The 17,521-nt window shown below is 41.9% G+C and overlaps 1 protein-coding gene across 1 annotated transcript; it reads right to left on the bottom strand.

Annotated features, from left to right (window-relative positions):
• Positions 1 to 5,153: 5,153 nt before the first annotated feature.
• LOC308571825 (vomeronasal type-2 receptor 116-like) lies at positions 5,154 to 17,180 on the bottom strand (the record flags this gene model as incomplete). Its single annotated transcript, XM_081167442.1, has 6 exons — positions 5,154 to 5,179; positions 8,873 to 8,932; positions 9,561 to 9,687; positions 10,415 to 10,642; positions 15,638 to 15,831; positions 17,138 to 17,180. The coding sequence occupies 6 exons, from the start codon at positions 17,178 to 17,180 to the stop codon at positions 5,154 to 5,156; spliced, it is 678 nt and encodes a 225-aa protein (XP_081023568.1).
• Between the last annotated feature and the right edge of the window lie 341 nt (positions 17,181 to 17,521).

Raw genomic sequence — 17,521 nt, 5'->3', positions numbered from 1 at the left:
AAGTATGTCAAAGTGCAAGGAGATAAATAGGTACCGCTCCAGCGGGAAGGTAAACGGCGTTTCTGTGCGCTGCTCTGGTTCGCCAGAAGTGGCTTAGTCATGCTGGCCACGTGACCCAGAAGCTGTACGCCAGCTCCCTCGGCCAATAAAGCGAGATTAGAGCCGCAACCCCAGAGTCGGTCACGGCTGGACCTAATGGTCAGGGGTACCTTTACCTTTAAAGAATCCATAACAAAAGGCCATCCAACCTCTGTTTAAAAATATCCAATAAAGGAGAGTCCAGAACCTCCCAAGGAAGACTGTTCCACTGTCGAACAGCTCTTACTGTCAGGAAGTTTTTCTGTGTGTTTAGTTCGAACCTCCTTTCTTGTAACTTTAAGCTACAGTATGGGGTCGAGGTCTACTTTCCAGAGCAGGAGAAAACAAGCCTGCTCCATCTTCCATGTGACAGCCTTTTAGATATTTGAAGATGGCTATCATATCTCCTCCCATTTTCCTCTTTTCCAGGCTAAACATACCTAGTTCCTTCAACCTTTCCTCATACGGTTTGAAAAGAAGTAAAAGAAGAAAAGAAGGGAGCATTGAAATGAGGAGGACATATGAGGAGCCCATCATTAGTTTTTGAATTTGATACACTAGGGCAGTGTCAATGCTGCACAAGCAAACATTGCAGGTTTGAGATAAGTGAAGATCATGGTATAACATCCTGTCAAAATGGAAAGGTCGTTGCTCCTTTAGAGTATTGAAGAATTTTACAAAATCTCCAAATTATTAAAAATCCCTTTTCATACCATTTCCTGTTGAATATTCCTCAATGTATCAGTGAACTTAATTTTGTTTTTGGATGCAGTAACAAAAAAATGTTGATTGAAACCTGCTGCAAAATGATGTTACAGGCCTTTGGTTATGGCACAAATTATTAGAAAGTCGCTGAATCCAACCTCATTTCATACTACGTCATTGCATTTTGAAAGCACGAACTCAGTTTTGCTCCATTGATGTATTTACTGATTCATTTATTTTTGTTCAATTCCTCATATCAAAGTGAAGAGATTCTTTTAAAAAACTATTTAAAGATATGTTTTTTTCAGGCGTCAGAAATCTAGCATATACAAAGCATAAAGGAGCTATATGTTTTGTGGATTGTATTTGAACTACTTCCCCAATTGCCTTCATCACTGAGGGAGTGGAGAGGCTCATAAGCAGCTATTGGGTGGCATCTGAGTCCAAAAGCTCATACATAGTTCATTGCATTTGATTGGTAATAAACACAAGCCATATGTTACCTGCCATGGTTGAACATTCAGAAGATCTCCTATAGCTTTGTGTTTAGTTTTTGATGAGTACATGGCATGGAGAGCATGTGCTACAACGTGGACAGAGTTGTAGATACTGTAGCTCTGGCCAGACATTTCCATTTCAAACACAGCTCCAGGGAGGCCCCCCAACTTTTCCTTTCCAGTGCAGTTTGTCATATATACATAATACTTTGGGAGTGAACAGGCAAACGCACTGCACCAGAATTCCTGGATGAAATAAACTGAAGACTCATATGGATTTATGTTCTCAATAAAATCATGAAACCCTGGAACTACGTTTTTGTGGAGTGCAAAGGACAAAGTACCATTGAGGGATTTTGCTGGAAATTCATTCCAAGTTAAAATAGCTGTGAAATCCCACTGAGATGTTATGAGCCAAACCTTCTCCATTGGTCGCAGATGAACAAATTCGCTGTAATCTAAGACTATTTGTAAACCAGCCATAGAGTGAGCATCTCCGTAAACAACTATTACACTGATGTTATTTAAATGGAGCACAAAACTTATCCTTTCATAGTATTTTTTACGGTTTTCGGGTGTGTGACTTATCACTATTGGAACTGATTGTATTACAGCAACACAAATACCACTCTGAGAGAGCTTTGGTCTCATAGTCTGAATAAATGTTTCTCCGCTGTCATCATCTGAGGTGAGAAGGCCAATCCAGTTCCATTCAAAATAATTCAGTAGCTGGACAATCCCATCATATTGGGGGTTTTCATTTGGAGCCATCCGGAAGAAAGAAGGGAATTGGGTTTTATCACTCAACACAGGGTCAAAGGAGCCATAGGTGAGCTAATAACAATAAGAATATAGATACAGTTAAAAGTGCAGAACTATATGCTGTCTTTGAACAAACAAAAAGTACAATAAGTACAGCTTGAATTTGCACAATTTTATATTCCAGCAAATATCATTGCTGCAATCTAGGTTCACACACAAAGTAGATTATGACCAGGAAGCTGGAGAAACACAATAACTCAAGCCTAGGAAAAAAGTGGACTAGGGATAGCTAAGGTCCTCTTTTTCCAAGAAACCTATAAGAATTATGAGGTGTGCTTGTTTGGAGGTTCTAGCAGGGGAGCGCAGCTATCGTATATCCTTGACCGAAGAACGGTACACTCCTTCTATCTGGGATGGTCGTCCTCTTCCACCGAGCGCGCAGCTTCGGGAGGGACGCACATGGAGCGGTGAGGGAGGAAGGGGACACCTGCCTAGCCAACATTCTTTCACCTTTGGTGGACGTGCCCAAGGATTAAGGCCTTCTGGGAAATGATATATAATGAATTGAAAAAGGTATTTAAATATACCTTCTTGAAGAAACCAGAGGCCTTTCTCCTGGGTATAGTTGGCCAATTGGTGCCAAAGAAGGACAGAACTTTTTTTATGTATGCCACAACAGCAGCAAGAATACTTATTGCAAAGTATTGGAAGACACTAGAGCTACCCACTCTGGAAGAATGGCAGATGAAGGTGATGGACTATATGGAACTGGCGGAAATGACTGGCAGAATCCGAGACCAGGGAGAAGAGTCAGTGGAAGAAGATTGGAAGAAATTTAAAGACTATCTACAGAAATATTGTAAAATTGATGAATGTTAGAATGATGTTGGATAGAAACTAAGCGGTTTTCAGCTGTAATATTATAAGGGAATATGAAAAATGGATTATTTAGGTAAAAACTTAATGTTATAATATTTTAAAATTAAAGATTAGGATAAACAAAGAGGGTAGGTATTTGCTGAACCAACAAACTGAATTGGAATACAAAAAAGGGAGGCTTGAGGAGGTCCGGGAAACAAGTTAATGAAAAATAAGTAATGGAAAGATGGAGTTGATTTTAACCATTTTTTTATCTTGTATTTTTTTCCTTTTTTGTAATACTTTGAAAATCTTAATAAATATCTTATAAAAAATAAGAATTATGAGGTGTGTTCTACAGGACCCTGCTGTGAGGATCCATTAGAGTTCTTGACCCTTTAATTTCTGAGATGACCACAAGGGGGTGTTGGAAGAGAACATGCACAGGTCAATTGCATCTATACTACAACTCTGCATAAAAAATTGAAGACATACCTGTGGAATTTTGTAGGTATTTAAAATGCTGGCTATCTGTATTGAGATTTGGGAGGTGAGCCCACCAATAATAGCCATTAACTTCTTCTCCCTGCCACATTTGTAATTGTGGGGATCTCTATGTCCTGTGAAGAGAAGATCCAGAGTGGCCCAATAGGTAAACATGGAATGAAATGCGTTGTCATAGATATCTGATACCAGTGTGACGTTTGGTAAGAGGCGATTGTTCTTGTTGACCTCTTGAATGGCAAAAACAAAGGCAAGGACATGCTGGTAGTTTTTTGGCATTAACCTGGAAGGAGATTTCCACAGGTCAATAAATTTATTTATTTATTTTTATATAAGATATTTATTAAGATTTTCAAAGTATTACAAAATGAAAATAAAAAAGTAAGAAAATACAAAATAAAAATGGTTAAAAACTTCCTCCTCTTCCAAGTCTAAATGCACTCACTATCTTAAATTCTTCCTTCCCCATATCCTATTGCCAGAAATCTGTAAATTCCTGCGTAAGAAAATCAGCCAAGTTGTCTTTCTCAGGTTCTGGTACAGCCCTGATTCTTAAATTTCTTTGTTTCTCTTTCAATTCAATCATAGACAATGTCAAACTGTGGTCCTCAAGTTGCTTATATACCGGCGGTATCTTCTCTTGAGTAGCAGTTGCTATATCTTTTGCTTTTTCAGCTATCTTTCGGGTTGAAGCAGATTCCTGTAATAATTTTTCAATAGACTCTGTGTTGGTATTCACCTTCTATTGATGCTTGTAGTATTCTGGTCAATTTTAACTGATGCTTCAGCTACTTGTTTATTTGTTTCAGCTACTTGTTTAGCTAAATTTTCCAAAGATTCATTAATTTTTCCAAGTGCCTGTGCCAGAACGTCTTCGGACGACATAACTTTTGGTTTAACCTGTGGAGGTGCAGCCCCTGGTATTCCAGATGGTCCAGATGTTGAAGCCCTTCGCTGCAACGCAGGATCTATCCGATAGGGTCTGCCAGACCTAGTAGTTTTTTTCCATTAAATTTAAACTACTAACAGATACAAAAGAGAGAGGTGGCTTCTCCCTGCCATATTTGAAATTGTATTATGAAGCTTCTTGCCTTTGTTGGTTAAGGGATTGGCTTTTGTTGGAGAACACAGATCTATTAGATCTGGAAGGATTTGGTAACATATTGGCAGACATATTTGTGAAACACTGGTTGCATTATTGTCAAATTAATCAAATGTTTAAAGATAATGAAAAGAAAAATGGATTTGGATATATAAAATTGTGATTTGAATTAGAATTATTAAATAATAAAGTTTAAATATTATCTAAAATGTATAAATTATTATTGGAATGGCTTTTGAAAGATGAAGAAGTTAAATCCGTTATTGGGCTAAAGATATTGGTCAAAATATACAATTAGAAGATTGGGGGAAATTATGGAAAGAGGGAATAAATATTGTTAAGCAAAACATCATTGCTGATCTGATTTAAATAACTCAAGAGAGCTACCAACTGATCCCAATCTACCTTCTCCCTGCCTTACTCTACAGACCTGAGATACTCAGTGTGTTTTGCCTGCTCCAGCAGAGTAAATAAGTTAGAAGCCTGCAGAATTAATGTATGTCCTTCCATGTAGATGCAAGATTAGCCCTCCCATGATCTTTGATTGCTGTATTATTTTTTTTAGATAGTGGCTGAATGTGGGAAGAGATGCTACCAGTGTGTCTGATGTGATTCGAAATGTCAACTGTGATCTTTTAAAGGCCCATTCAGACGTGTAAATCATCAACTGATGCTGCAGGCAGTGAGAGATGAAGAACATTGAAGGACATTGTCTGAATTCAACATTTGAAAGCTTTATACTCGAGGTTTAGATCAGAGCAGGGCAGAATTTGATAAATGTAATAGCTAAAAAAGAAAATAAAAAACCTAAAAAAGAAAATCAGCCTTTCTTTAAAAAAAAGCAGAACAACTTACTTACCATGACATTGGGTTGGCCTCTGGCTTAGCCTTATAGTTGAACAAAAACATTTCAGCAAGTTGCACAGAAACAAATTCCCCAACGACAATATTATCTTTGGAGTTAGAAAAACCGTTTTGAACTTTTTCTTGTGCACTGTAAGTAGAGTTCGAACTCTGGCTACACGCAGGAGGCAAGAGGAGGAGAAGCAGAAGGAGCAGTAGCAAAACAATTCTGAATGCCAGCAAATGTCTGCCCCACTCCCAGCTGTGTACCTGCATTTTCACCTATACATCGCTGTTGCAATCAACAACTGTCTTCATAGGAACTAAGAAGGACTAAGAACACTGTACCAATATACAGATGACACAGACCTAGAAACTTCCTAGATCTGAGGAGGGTTTTTCATCATCAAACAAATGAATAAACAAATGAATAAACAAATTCCAACCTGGGCTTTGGGTCTAAGGGATGAAGTCACAAAGTTCTATTTAACATCACATTGCCTGCCTCAGATTAATTCCTCTTCTCTCTGTAACATGCATTGATCTGGCAAGAATCTTTATACACTGTGTAATGTATAGCAAAGTGTAAGCTACTGTGCTGAATCTTATATTTTTCTTCTTAATTCTGACTAGCCATAAAGTGTTAATGAGAAGCAGAGTTCAGTTATAGTGATTTTGATTATTATAGGGTTCATAATCACCTTTCCCAAGGGTGTAAGTCCCTACACAACTAAAGAAAACATATTTCAGGGATCTGAACATACTAGTTAGGACCTGCTTTCCACTGAGGGAGTAATAGGTCTTAGTTTAATGCAACCATGATGCATGCTGGGTAAGGGGCCTAACTTTCTGAATAGATCACGAGTGGCCTACGAGTTGTGGGAAGAAAGATGCCAAAAAAAAGGAAAGGTCCATAGAAAACTAGTCTAGGACCTTACAAAGTAATCCTAAAGCAAGTTAGGCAGCAGTAGGGTGTCACAGAGGAATTTATACTTCTTCTTTCACCTCAATATCCAGTCCAGTCACTTCCCCATTCTGCCTCTAGGAGTCCAAGTGCCCTGATGTTCCAGGGTCAGTCGCAGAATTACAAAAGCCATCCTGGCTTCTGATTTGATCCTGGAATGTCCCTATTTCCTCCACCAGAACCCCAGCTGAGGAGCTCAGGGAGAAGAGGGAGTCAGTGCTTATCCTGAGCAACAACAGCAGCTATAGCTGCAAGGAAGCATCCCATGGCCTCTCCATGGTTTCCGCTTCCAGCCTCCTCCCTTGGCTAGCTGATAGCAGATTCTGGAGAGTGGGTGAGCAGGAGGAGAGCCTGCAGCCTCAGACGTTCAGCCCCGTGTGATATGCCGGCTCTGAGAAGCAGCCAGAGGGTAGGGGCTCCAGGAGTGACCAGAGACAGGGGACTTAAACTGGATCCTAACCCTATTCCTTGTGGTTGGGAGACTTAACTTACACTGGCTTACTTCACACCAGTTTCTTGTGTGTAAAATGGCTCCCTCAAATCTACTTGGATGCAAATGCAAGATAAGCATTTTCAGTGGCTACACCAAGGTTTTGGAATTGCCTCCCTCAGGAGCCATACTTCCCTCCACACCTCTTCTGGCATTCCTTTATCAGATGTGCCTTCCTTTCTCCATTTTTTATTAAAAGATTTTCAAAGGGAAAATGTGAGAAAAGAAAAAAGAAAAAGAACTCTCATGGTGTTGTTGATGTTTTGATGTTTATTGCACACTTTCATTTATAACATTGTACTTTGTCTTTTGATGACATTTCTTGTCCTAAATCATTTAGTTGTGAAAGAGGCATGCAAATGTCCTTAACAAACAGATGAACTACTCATAAATCATGAATGCAGATGTAAAGCTATAAAGGTCTCTAGAGCAGGCATAGGCAAACTCAGCTCTCCAAATGTTTTGGGACTACAATTAAAATGATCCCTGGCTAACAGGAACAGTGGTCAGGGATGATGGGAATTGTAGTCCCAAAACATCTGGAGGGCTGAGTTTGCCTATGCCTGCTCTAGAGTATTGAAGGTGTAACATAAATAAGGAGTCCATGTTGACACTGGTCTTCTGCTTTCATTGCACATCAACTAAGCCACCAACAACTTGGGTGAAAGGAAAGGAGCCAGTTTAGGAAGACTTCTAACTGTTAGGAGCGTCCTACTCTCGTGTAGAACCCTGCCAGAGACACATGCCCAACTGACATGTTCCCTCCCTCCTGGTCGGTTGTTCGGGAGCTTCAAAAGCTTTCTTCATCCCAAACATCACAGCGACTGATACCAGAAGGCATTAGCATGCTTAGGGATCCGCAGAGTATTCACAGTTTGCATACCAGAACTCAGTAGCACAGCATTTTGACTAATCTACGTTTATTTATATATAATACACTCGGAGCATTCTGACTTAGCTCCTTCCTCTTTCTCATCAGACAGCAAAGAGAGAAAGAACAAAGGACAATAGTCCTACATCACGGTAACACAAATATCCTGTCTCCATCACTTCCCACACTGTGGAATGAAAACATACACTGTCATGTGATAGACAACAATCCCATGACTGCAGACATGGAGCAGGAATCTCAACATCTAACATGATTAGCCAGTATCTCCTTATCTTGGGACATCATGTTTCCCAATTCACTCCTTCTCAGGAGGAGGTCAAGTTCCCGCCTCAAGCACTGTTTGTCTTCCTTACTAAGTGCTCTCTGGTATTTAGGTCAGGCCTTAGGAAAAGTATGTATAACTTAGGAGAAAAAATGAAGCCCAACAAACTAGCACTAGAAATCAAGATGGAGAAGACCTCCACGGCCACCATGTATTTCCCTTTGGTGCTCAGGTAGGTGGGCACAAAGGACACCCAAACACTGCAAAACACCAACATGCTGAAGGTGATGAGCTTGGCTTCGTTGAAGGTATCAGGCAGCTTCCTTGCTAGGAAGGCCACAGTGAAGCTGGTGATGGCTAGGAGACCCATGTAACCCAGAACAATATAGAACATGACATCGGAGCCTTCGCTGCATTTCACTATTATCTGACCAACCTGAGAATGTGTGTCCAGTTCTGGGAAAGGAGGAAAGGTGCTCAGCCACACTACACTAATGACTGTTTGAATGAGAGAACAGAGAACGACGACTGAAATGGCCAGCTTTTTCCCAACCCATTTCCTCATCTTGTTCCCTGGCTTTGTGGCCATGAAGGCCAGAACCACAATGATTGTTTTGGCCAACACACAAGATACAGCCATGGAAAAGACGATGCCAAATGTTGTTTGCCTCACAAGGCAGGTCAGCTTCCCGGGCATGCCGATAAATAAGAAGGAGCAGAGAAAACAGAGGAATAGGGAGATGAGGAGGGTGCAAGTGATGTTCCAGTTGTTGGATTTGACAATTGGAGTATTGCAGTGCAGAATGAAGGCTGCCATCACTGCAATTGTGAAAACCGAAAGGCAAAGAGCCAGGGAAACCAGAACTCTTCCCAAGGGCTCCTCATAGGATAGGTAGCTGATTCTTTTGGGAATACATTTGTCCCGGCTGTTGTTTGGATACTGATCTTCTGGGCAGTCCTCACATTGGTCTGCATCTGAAAGTAATGGAATCCAGTTTGTTGAGTCTTCAGCATGTGTGACAGTTGTTCTCTCAGGGCTTTATATGACAAAGAGGATTGGCAAAAACCAATCCAATATTTGTCTTTGTCTTTAACATCTTTTATTTTTTCTTGATTTTTGCACAACACAGAACTAATAATAATAATAATAAATATTATTAAAAGATTTTTAACTTGTAAATTTTATTAGCTTACTTGTACCAAACCCAATCCCAATTCAAGTTCCAAACTCCAGTCTTCTCTTTTCGCAGCAAAGTGCAGAGAACAGCTCATTGGCTGGTTATGGAGATCATTTACATCAGGCATAGGCAAACTCCGGCCCTTCAGATGTTTGGAACTACAATTCCCATCATCCCTAGCTAATAGGACCAGTGGTCAGGGATGATGGGAATTGTAGTCCCAAACATCTGGAGGGCTGGAGTTTGTCTATACATTCTGCTCTGCTAACAAACTTAATGGACATGTACCAGAATGATTCAAAGGTGTTTCTCTTTTTCTGCCCATGGCAACCCTTAAGCTTTGTGCTAGTTTTTGAAGCAAAGCTTCAAAAGCCAAAAACGCTTCTTTTCTTTTTTGCCACATAGCTCTATTTTTCTTCACTTACCCATCTGGATTGAAATCCTCCCACTTGGGCACGGAACACAGTCATAGCAACAGATTTGCTCCCCCTGCTTGGGAAACATGCTTTGTCCAGGATAGCAGTGCTCCACACATGAGGAACTGGGCGGGGTCTAATAGGAACCAGAAGAAAAGGCATTCAGAATGGAAACAGAACTTCTTTTTTAACACTAGTCTAAGTCTTAATATCATCTTTTTGGCACTCTAACAAAGCACATTCTCAGGAGTCAGCACTTGGGTGCATTGTGGGATATATGCCAAGGTCTTAGTGTAGCGGTTGTCAGCCCATGTACTGCCTTTCCTCCGAAGCAACCTAGTTTCAACACACACCAACTTCTCTACCCTTTTCCAATATCCAAGGAAGCAAGAGGTATTATCATAGAGCAAGGACACAAGGCAGGGCCAGTAGAAGGTGTGGCTGGGAGGGTGGTGGCCTGGGAAGAGTCTCAAAGACCCAATAGAAATGCTTGAACTTCTGCTTGAACTTGCTCACCACTGGGTGCAACCCCCTGGAAACCATGGGAGGCAGTGGGGTGCTGTGAAATATTTCGTAGCAAAAGTCTGAGCAAGCCAAGGAGCCTTTGAGAGAGCAGTGGATGCGCAGCGGGGAGCTGTTTGCATTCCAGTGGTCCCACATTTAATATTGAGCATCTGCTGGTTGGGTCATTTCTCCGGTGAGAGGACTGTTGACTCCTCCTGCTTCAGGGGTGAGGAAGAGGTCTGGATATGTTAATAAATTTACCTCCGCCATCTTGTGAGTCTCCAGGCTATTCTCCAGGCTATTCTCACAAAATAGATATCAGTGAATGTAAAGAAGGAGAAGGTGGAGATCGTTCTCACCTGATGAAACTTGTGATTCCACACAACAGCACTGCCATTCATAGTGAGCTCCTTCCCTGAAGAACTCAGGGGGTCCACCCATCCAACTTGGGTTCTCTGGAAAGACTCGTTGGGGAAAGTTACCAAGCTGATGAGATCATATCTAGCTGCCAAGCCCCCATTCACATCAAAATAGATTTCTTCCCCAGCACTATTGTTAAAGTGGACGTTTCTCAGAAAAGGGTGAAGCTAGAATCAAAGAGAAATATTGAGCAGACAATGGGAAATGGGTTAATGTTTTTTTCTCTCAAATGAGCCCAAGTTGTGTCAAACAACTGCATTCCTCAGGTATGTGTTTCTGAAGCATTTGAAAGTGGTGTTTTTGTTTTCTAAGAAAAGAAGAGGAGCCCTGCAGTATCAGACCAAAGGCATGTCTAGTCCCAGGGAGAGTGAAAGCTCAGGCCTGAGGGAGCTAGTGGGGACAGAGAAACAACTTACTATCAGCATAGTCATCATTTGCAATCATCATTCTCTCACATGATTTATGATGCTTGGAAGTGTGTCTGACACACAGGCCCAAACACACCCTTTTGGGCTCCAACATCTTCAGCTCTAGTGTCAGCTGAACCAGGAGTTGTCTATGACTCTTTGTGACCCCATGGAACAGAGCACACCAGGCACTCCTGTCTTCCACTGCCTCCCGCAGTTTGGTCTAACTCATGTTGGTAGCTTCAAGAAGACTGTCCAACCATCTCGTCCTCTGTCATCTCCTTCTCCTTGTGCCCTCTATCTTTCGCAATATCACGGTCTTTTCCAAGAAGTCTTCTCTTCTCATGAGGTGGCCATAGTATTGGAGCCAATACTAGAAGCTTCCAACTGTTCTCTACAGCTCAGCAGCAGATCTCTGGACTTCAGTGCAGAACTATGTGCCAGGTCATGCTTCCAAAGACCCCTAGTTTCACTGGAGAATACAGTAACAGGCTGGGATCCAAAGCATGTGAAGCATGTTATCCAGGGGTGACAATCCTAGGAACCCACCTCCTTTGGAGGCCAAAATAATTTTGGGTGTGGGAGCCAAAATTGGGCGGAAGTGGATGCCAGCTCTTCCTCCTCCTCCTCCTTCTCCTGCCCTGGATGGGAAGGAGGTGGAAAGCAGCCCCTGACCAATGGTGGCAGCAGGAGAATGAAGAAGAGGACGACAAGACCCAGAGAGGAGATACATGTCAACCATTGAAGCCGCACTGTCACCACCTGGCTCCTCTCAACAACCTTACCTCATGCTGTGGTGTCACACATACATCATCCACACCCCACACCCATCTCCCTCACCAATTGGCACATCTGGTGTGATTTGTGTTTGAACTGTAGGTCTTCCTCTGCTCAGTGGCAGTACTAACATGGGTAAGCACCAGGAAACGTTGTGGATGCCGTATGAAACATGAAACAATAATAACAGAAAACTGTGTTTCTGTGTTATTTTATTATATCTTCTAATTTAATTGAAGAAGCTGTAGCTACCTGCCAGGCCCCGACTTCAAGGATTACCCTTGCTTTATGCTTGGCTCTTGAGGAATACATGGCATGAAGAGCATGGGCTACAGCATACACAGCATTGTAAATACTGTAGCTCTGGCCAGACATTCGCATTTCAAACACAGCTCTGGGGAGACTCTCCAGCCTCTCCTCCCCTGTGCAGTTCCCTGAGTTTGGAAAATACAGGCTATATCTTGGGAATGAACAGAAAAAAGCAGTGCACCAGAACTCCTTTAGAAAATAAAATGTAGACTGAAGAGGATTGATGGTCTCCAGAAAGTCCTGAAATCCTGGCACCTCCATGGTGTGGAGGGTGAATGACAGTGAGCCGTTGAATGATTTTTTAATTATTTTCTCCTCAGTCTTAACAGCCATAAAATCCCACTGAGCTGTAGTGATCCACACCCTTTCTAGAGGCTTCATTAAAAAGATTTCATTGGAATATAAAATCAACCGCAAACCTTCCAGAGACTGATTGTCTCCATAGACCAAAATCACATTGATTCCTGGCGATTCAAGAGTTTTCAGGACTGGTATCACTCTTTGTTGGATTATCTCATCTGGCAATAGCTGTGTCACTGGTGGGATCACTACTGTCCAAGCTGGACAAAGATTGTTCTGCAAAAGCTTTGGTCTCAGGTATCGAAGGAAAGTTTCTCCACTGTCGTCACTGGAAACAAGGAGGCCAATCCAGTTCCATCCAAAATACATGAGTAGCTGAACAATGCCATCATACTGGGGATCTTCATCTGGGGCCAAACGATACATAGAAGAGAAGTGAGTTTTCTCACTCAGCACTGGATCAAAGGAGCTGTAGCTGAGCTAATGGGAGAGAGAAAACACTTTTAGAGTTTCAGCAGCCAAGATCTTAATAATAAGATACTGGAAGATCTTAGGGGGCAAATAGTACTTGCGGGAAAATTCAATAATAATAAAAGAATGGCACAAGTCCCACAACACAAAGACTCCTTTGGAATTGAATGGCCAGTGGATTATGCATATGGTGAAAAATGAGAATAGAAGATGCCCTTCACAATGCAAAACTTTTTAGTTAACGTAAACTGTGCCTCACCTTCAATGATAGTAGTCTGCAATAAACATTAAAATGAATTTGCTGTTCTCTTGTAAGTATTGATTAAACACCAGCTTCTGGGTTAAAGTGAACTGTTTATCATGCTATCTGATTTATGTTGTTCATCATCCTCCTACATGCTGGCAATAGTTCTTCCCAATCAAGTGTTAAGCCACAATATTTTACTCCAGCAGGAGCATCAAGACAATTTGAAAGGTAACTCCACACAGAATGCATTGCAACAGTCAAATCTTGGGGTTACTAGAACATGAGTCTCTGCAGTCAGGCTACCTGTGGCCAAGAACATCTGTAGCTAAGAAACCAGCCACAGCTGGGAAAAGGCACTCATAAAGATGGATCCAAATGGATCCCTCAGGCTGGAACCCTGTTCTTTCAGAAGGAAGGCAAACCCAACCAGGCAGGCAAATGACCAGCCTCTCAGGCACAGCCACCCACAGTCTGTCCACATTCCCAAGATTCAAACTCAGTTTTGACTTCCGGGTTAGCACGAACAGCTAATGGCGGATTCCCTCCGAGCTCCGGAGGGAATCGGCTCCGCTGGAGACGGGTCCTGCCGCGACGGCATCGCGGGGACCCTCAAAAACCGCAGGCGCGGATGCCTGCGGACCTGGTGACTCGGTGGGCACCTTAAACGCCCCCTCTGACCCACGAAGAGCCTTTTTAAAGGCTTCGGAAAGGGTACGGAGAGCGGAGCGGTGCTGGGAGTAGACCGCTACTCCAGTGGAGCGAAGCCGCGTGCCATGGCTGAAGAGCGCTGACTTTTTTCCCTGAATTCGGCTGGAAAAGAAACAACCCGTGAGTAAAGTGGAATTGGGACTTTAAAATAGTTACCTGTGAATTTGGTACGACCGGGGGGTGTGTTAAAGGGAAGTCCGCACCCCCCCCCCTCTTGCAGACGATCTAAAGCAACAATAGAAGAACTAAGCTGGAGAGCCTACCCTTTGCGGGGTGAGTTAAAAAAGACACTAACTTCCAAGATTTGGCAAAAAGAAATTTTGAGCTGGAGAGAAAGAGTGGAATTTTAAAAGTTTTCTTTCTGTTGTATACAACCCCCCCTCCCGGGCCCGGGAGCGTCCTGTGTTTTGAGCTTGTGGAAGAGGAATACGGAGTTTGACAGCTGTCAAAGCTGTCAAACAGACAGTTTAAAGCTGAAATTTTTTTATTTAAGATCCCTTTGGATTAAAATGAGTTACAATTGAACTAAAATCGTTGGAAACAAAGTAACAATAACAAGTCAGAGGTTTGTTGGAGAAAGATTATTAAGTAACCAGATTCCCTCTAGGGGGAATTCTGTGACATTACAATGGCTGTGGATGGAAAGTTACTAGTGGAAATTGAAAGAACGTTTTATTTGGTGGGAATCTTACAAGAGCAGAGTCTGGCTATGAATAAACAACTCATGACCTTGACCTCTGGAATAAGCAGCTCTGCTGAATGTATTGAGGACCTGAATGAGAAAGAATCTGCAGCTGAATTGGAAATGATATCTCAAGAAGTGGAGGAGACTAAACAAGGAAAAGAGAAAGCAAAAATGGAAAGTACCAACCAGAAGCTTACACCAGTGGAGTATAAACAAGGAGACTTTTGGATTACATCGACTACAAATCTGCGAAAGATGCAAAAGACGAAGGAGGAGGCCCCTGGAGTATATGGAATACAGGAACTTAAAATAAAGAAAAAATATGATTGGGACCTCCACTCTGACTCTGAAGAAGTATGGCCTGTGGAACTTTTGCAGCTGTTGTTCCTAAATACCCTTGCGGGAAGTGATCCTGGTTTGATGGGAACAGAACTCCTTCGAGATTTGATGACCAACATAAAGGACTACCAACAAGACCGGCGGAGAGGGACTGAAAGAGACTTGAAAGCCTCGGATGTGAGGAATCCAGGCTAAGAACTGTTGTTTTGGACATGTATTGGGGAAGGGACGAGAACCGGGGATGGGAGGGAGGGAAGAATAGAACTTTAAAAACACTCAGGACTTTTGAGTTTAGTTAATATGACTTTTATACAAGACAAAATGGGAAATCGATGGAAGGGAATTTGAGTCCAACTTAGAAAAAACTTATTTTTCATAAAAGAGGTAATATTAAGATGGTTAAGAGGAGAAACAATAATTTGCTGACACAATCATGGGAATTGGGATGCATGAAGGGGGGTGGGGGGAAGTCAAGGAATAAGGTTAAGAAAGCAGGATTTTCTGAAATTATACATGTTTTTGTCTTTGTCTTTTTGTGTATGTTATGTCTATATAAAAGGTGAAAAACCAATAATTTATTTTTTAAAAAAAATATATATATTCAAACTCAGTTTCTTAACTCTCACCCAATCCATGACTGCATCCAGACAACCTTCCCGACCATACTCTGCCTCTTCTGACTCAGATGTTATAGAGAAACAGAGCTACTTATCGTTTGCGTATTTATGATGCTTTGACCCAACACTCTTAATGACTGCTCCCAATGGCTTCATGTAGATTAAGACAGCAATGCAGCCAGTGCAGATCAAAATAGACTTGGCAAAACCTGCTTTCAGACTGGTGGAGGAAGCATACAGGAGAGGATGGGTTGCTCTTTATATCCCTCCTCCTTGCTGTATCTGCCTACTGCTACACATACCTGTGGAATCTTGTAGGTATTTAAGATGTTGGACGTCTGAATGGAGTTTTGGGATGTGAGACATCCAATGACAGCCAGCACTTTCTTTCTCCTGACACAGTTGTAATTGGGGTAGTGCACTTTTCCTAGGAATAGTAGATCCTGAGTAGCCCCAGAAGTTCTCACGGCACTGAAATAATTATCAAGAACCTTTGCTGTCAGCGAGGTGTTGGGTAACAATTCAGGATTTTTGTTGACCTCATTCACGGCAAAAACAAACGCAAGGACATGTTGGTAGTTTTTAGGAATAATGCTGTCAATGAGATGGTCATACAATCTTTTATTCTCACAACAGAGAGGCACCCTGGCTTATGATTCCTACATCTAAGTAAATTGGTTATGATTTCTACGTCTAAGTAAATCACCTCTTTTCCTATCCTATGGGATAGTTGTTACGATACAACACCATTTTGAGCTTTACGCAGGCAGCATATGCATATGCAGAAAATGATCCCTGGATCACTCTGTCATTCACCCTCAGGCAGCAAAATGTATGGGGCTAGCAAAGCCCATAGGAATGATTTTCTAGCTGCTGCCGTCTAATCATATTCATGAAAATATAACTAGCAGAGACATCAGGAATTTCTAGTGCTGAACAATGGCTCAAGAGAAAGTCATAATTTATTCCCTGCCCTTCTGTGAAGTCCACTCAGGCTGCAATTATATTCCTGCTTACTTACAACTACACAACCTATTTTCATTAAATAGGACTTGGCTATCAGGGTTCCCAGATACAATGCATTTTTTGCTTAACACAGACAGCATGAAATTTAAAGACAGTTACAATGACTAAGTCACCCAGTTAAGGCTGTGACAGCAGCAGCATTTTCTATATATGTGGAAAATGGTGATTGGATCACCCTCAGGCAACAAAATGTATTGGGCCAGAACTGCCCAGAGGAACGATTTTCTAGCTGCTGCCCATATATCAGCTTTAAAAAAATCAAAAGAGACTAGCAGAGACATCACTGAGAATGTTCCCCTTAAGAGGAGAAGGGGGCAATGAAGAAAAAGTCAGTCCAAGCAGCTGATTGCAACTAGCAATCTTTGTGGTGAAGCAGAGGGTTTTCATGTGATCAATGACAGCATAAATATATAAAAATGGTATTACTTACTACCCCAGAAGACGAGAATGTGAATGTTTTCTAAAGTCTCTTAAAGGAAAATTAACAAGGCCAATGGATACAAATTCAGCAATTATGATCTCATCTGCAGAACCTTCTGAGCTCAGATGGTGGCTTATAGAATATTGCAGATACAGCAGCAGTAGCAAGATCAACTGAAGCACTGATAAATCCTGCTCCAAGCCACAGCCCCACACTTGCATGATGTCCTTCTGCACTCACTGTCACCACCAGCAGCAATTTTCGTCTTCTGACACAAGTTACATAAAGCTTCACTCTAGAAGTTCTTCACTAGTGCACCAATTCCAACATGGGGCGTTTGGGTGGAAGGACCTACAATCAAAGTCTGGGCTGACAGAGTTGTTCTTGTTTGTTGCCATGAGTCTAATACTCCCTGACTGAATTATAGGCACATCATGGTTACGCTGTTTTTGATATTTGTGTAAAAAGTGTTAATAAATGAGGCACTAGTTTAATGCAGCTTCCCAAAGTGACCTTGCTAATTACTGTCATTTTGGTAATTACAGGGCAAGGCATCTTTTCCACCAAATTCCACAAGTATGAGCACAAGCAAAAAAAATGATTTGTTTCCATGTCAGAGCTAGAATTTGTGTGGTTCCTTTGCTTCATCCAAGCACATTCCTTCTTATAGGGTCCCAATGCTTCATCGTCTAACCACAGCCACCCACCAACCAGACCCCTCTGGTCACTTCATAACAGC

Source organism: Podarcis bocagei (genome assembly GCF_964188305.1).
Source record: "Podarcis bocagei genome assembly, chromosome: 13".
Taxonomy (NCBI): Eukaryota; Metazoa; Chordata; class Lepidosauria; order Squamata; family Lacertidae; genus Podarcis; species Podarcis bocagei.
Note: the sequence above shows the minus strand (reverse complement) of the source record. Positions and strands in the feature narration are given on the sequence as shown.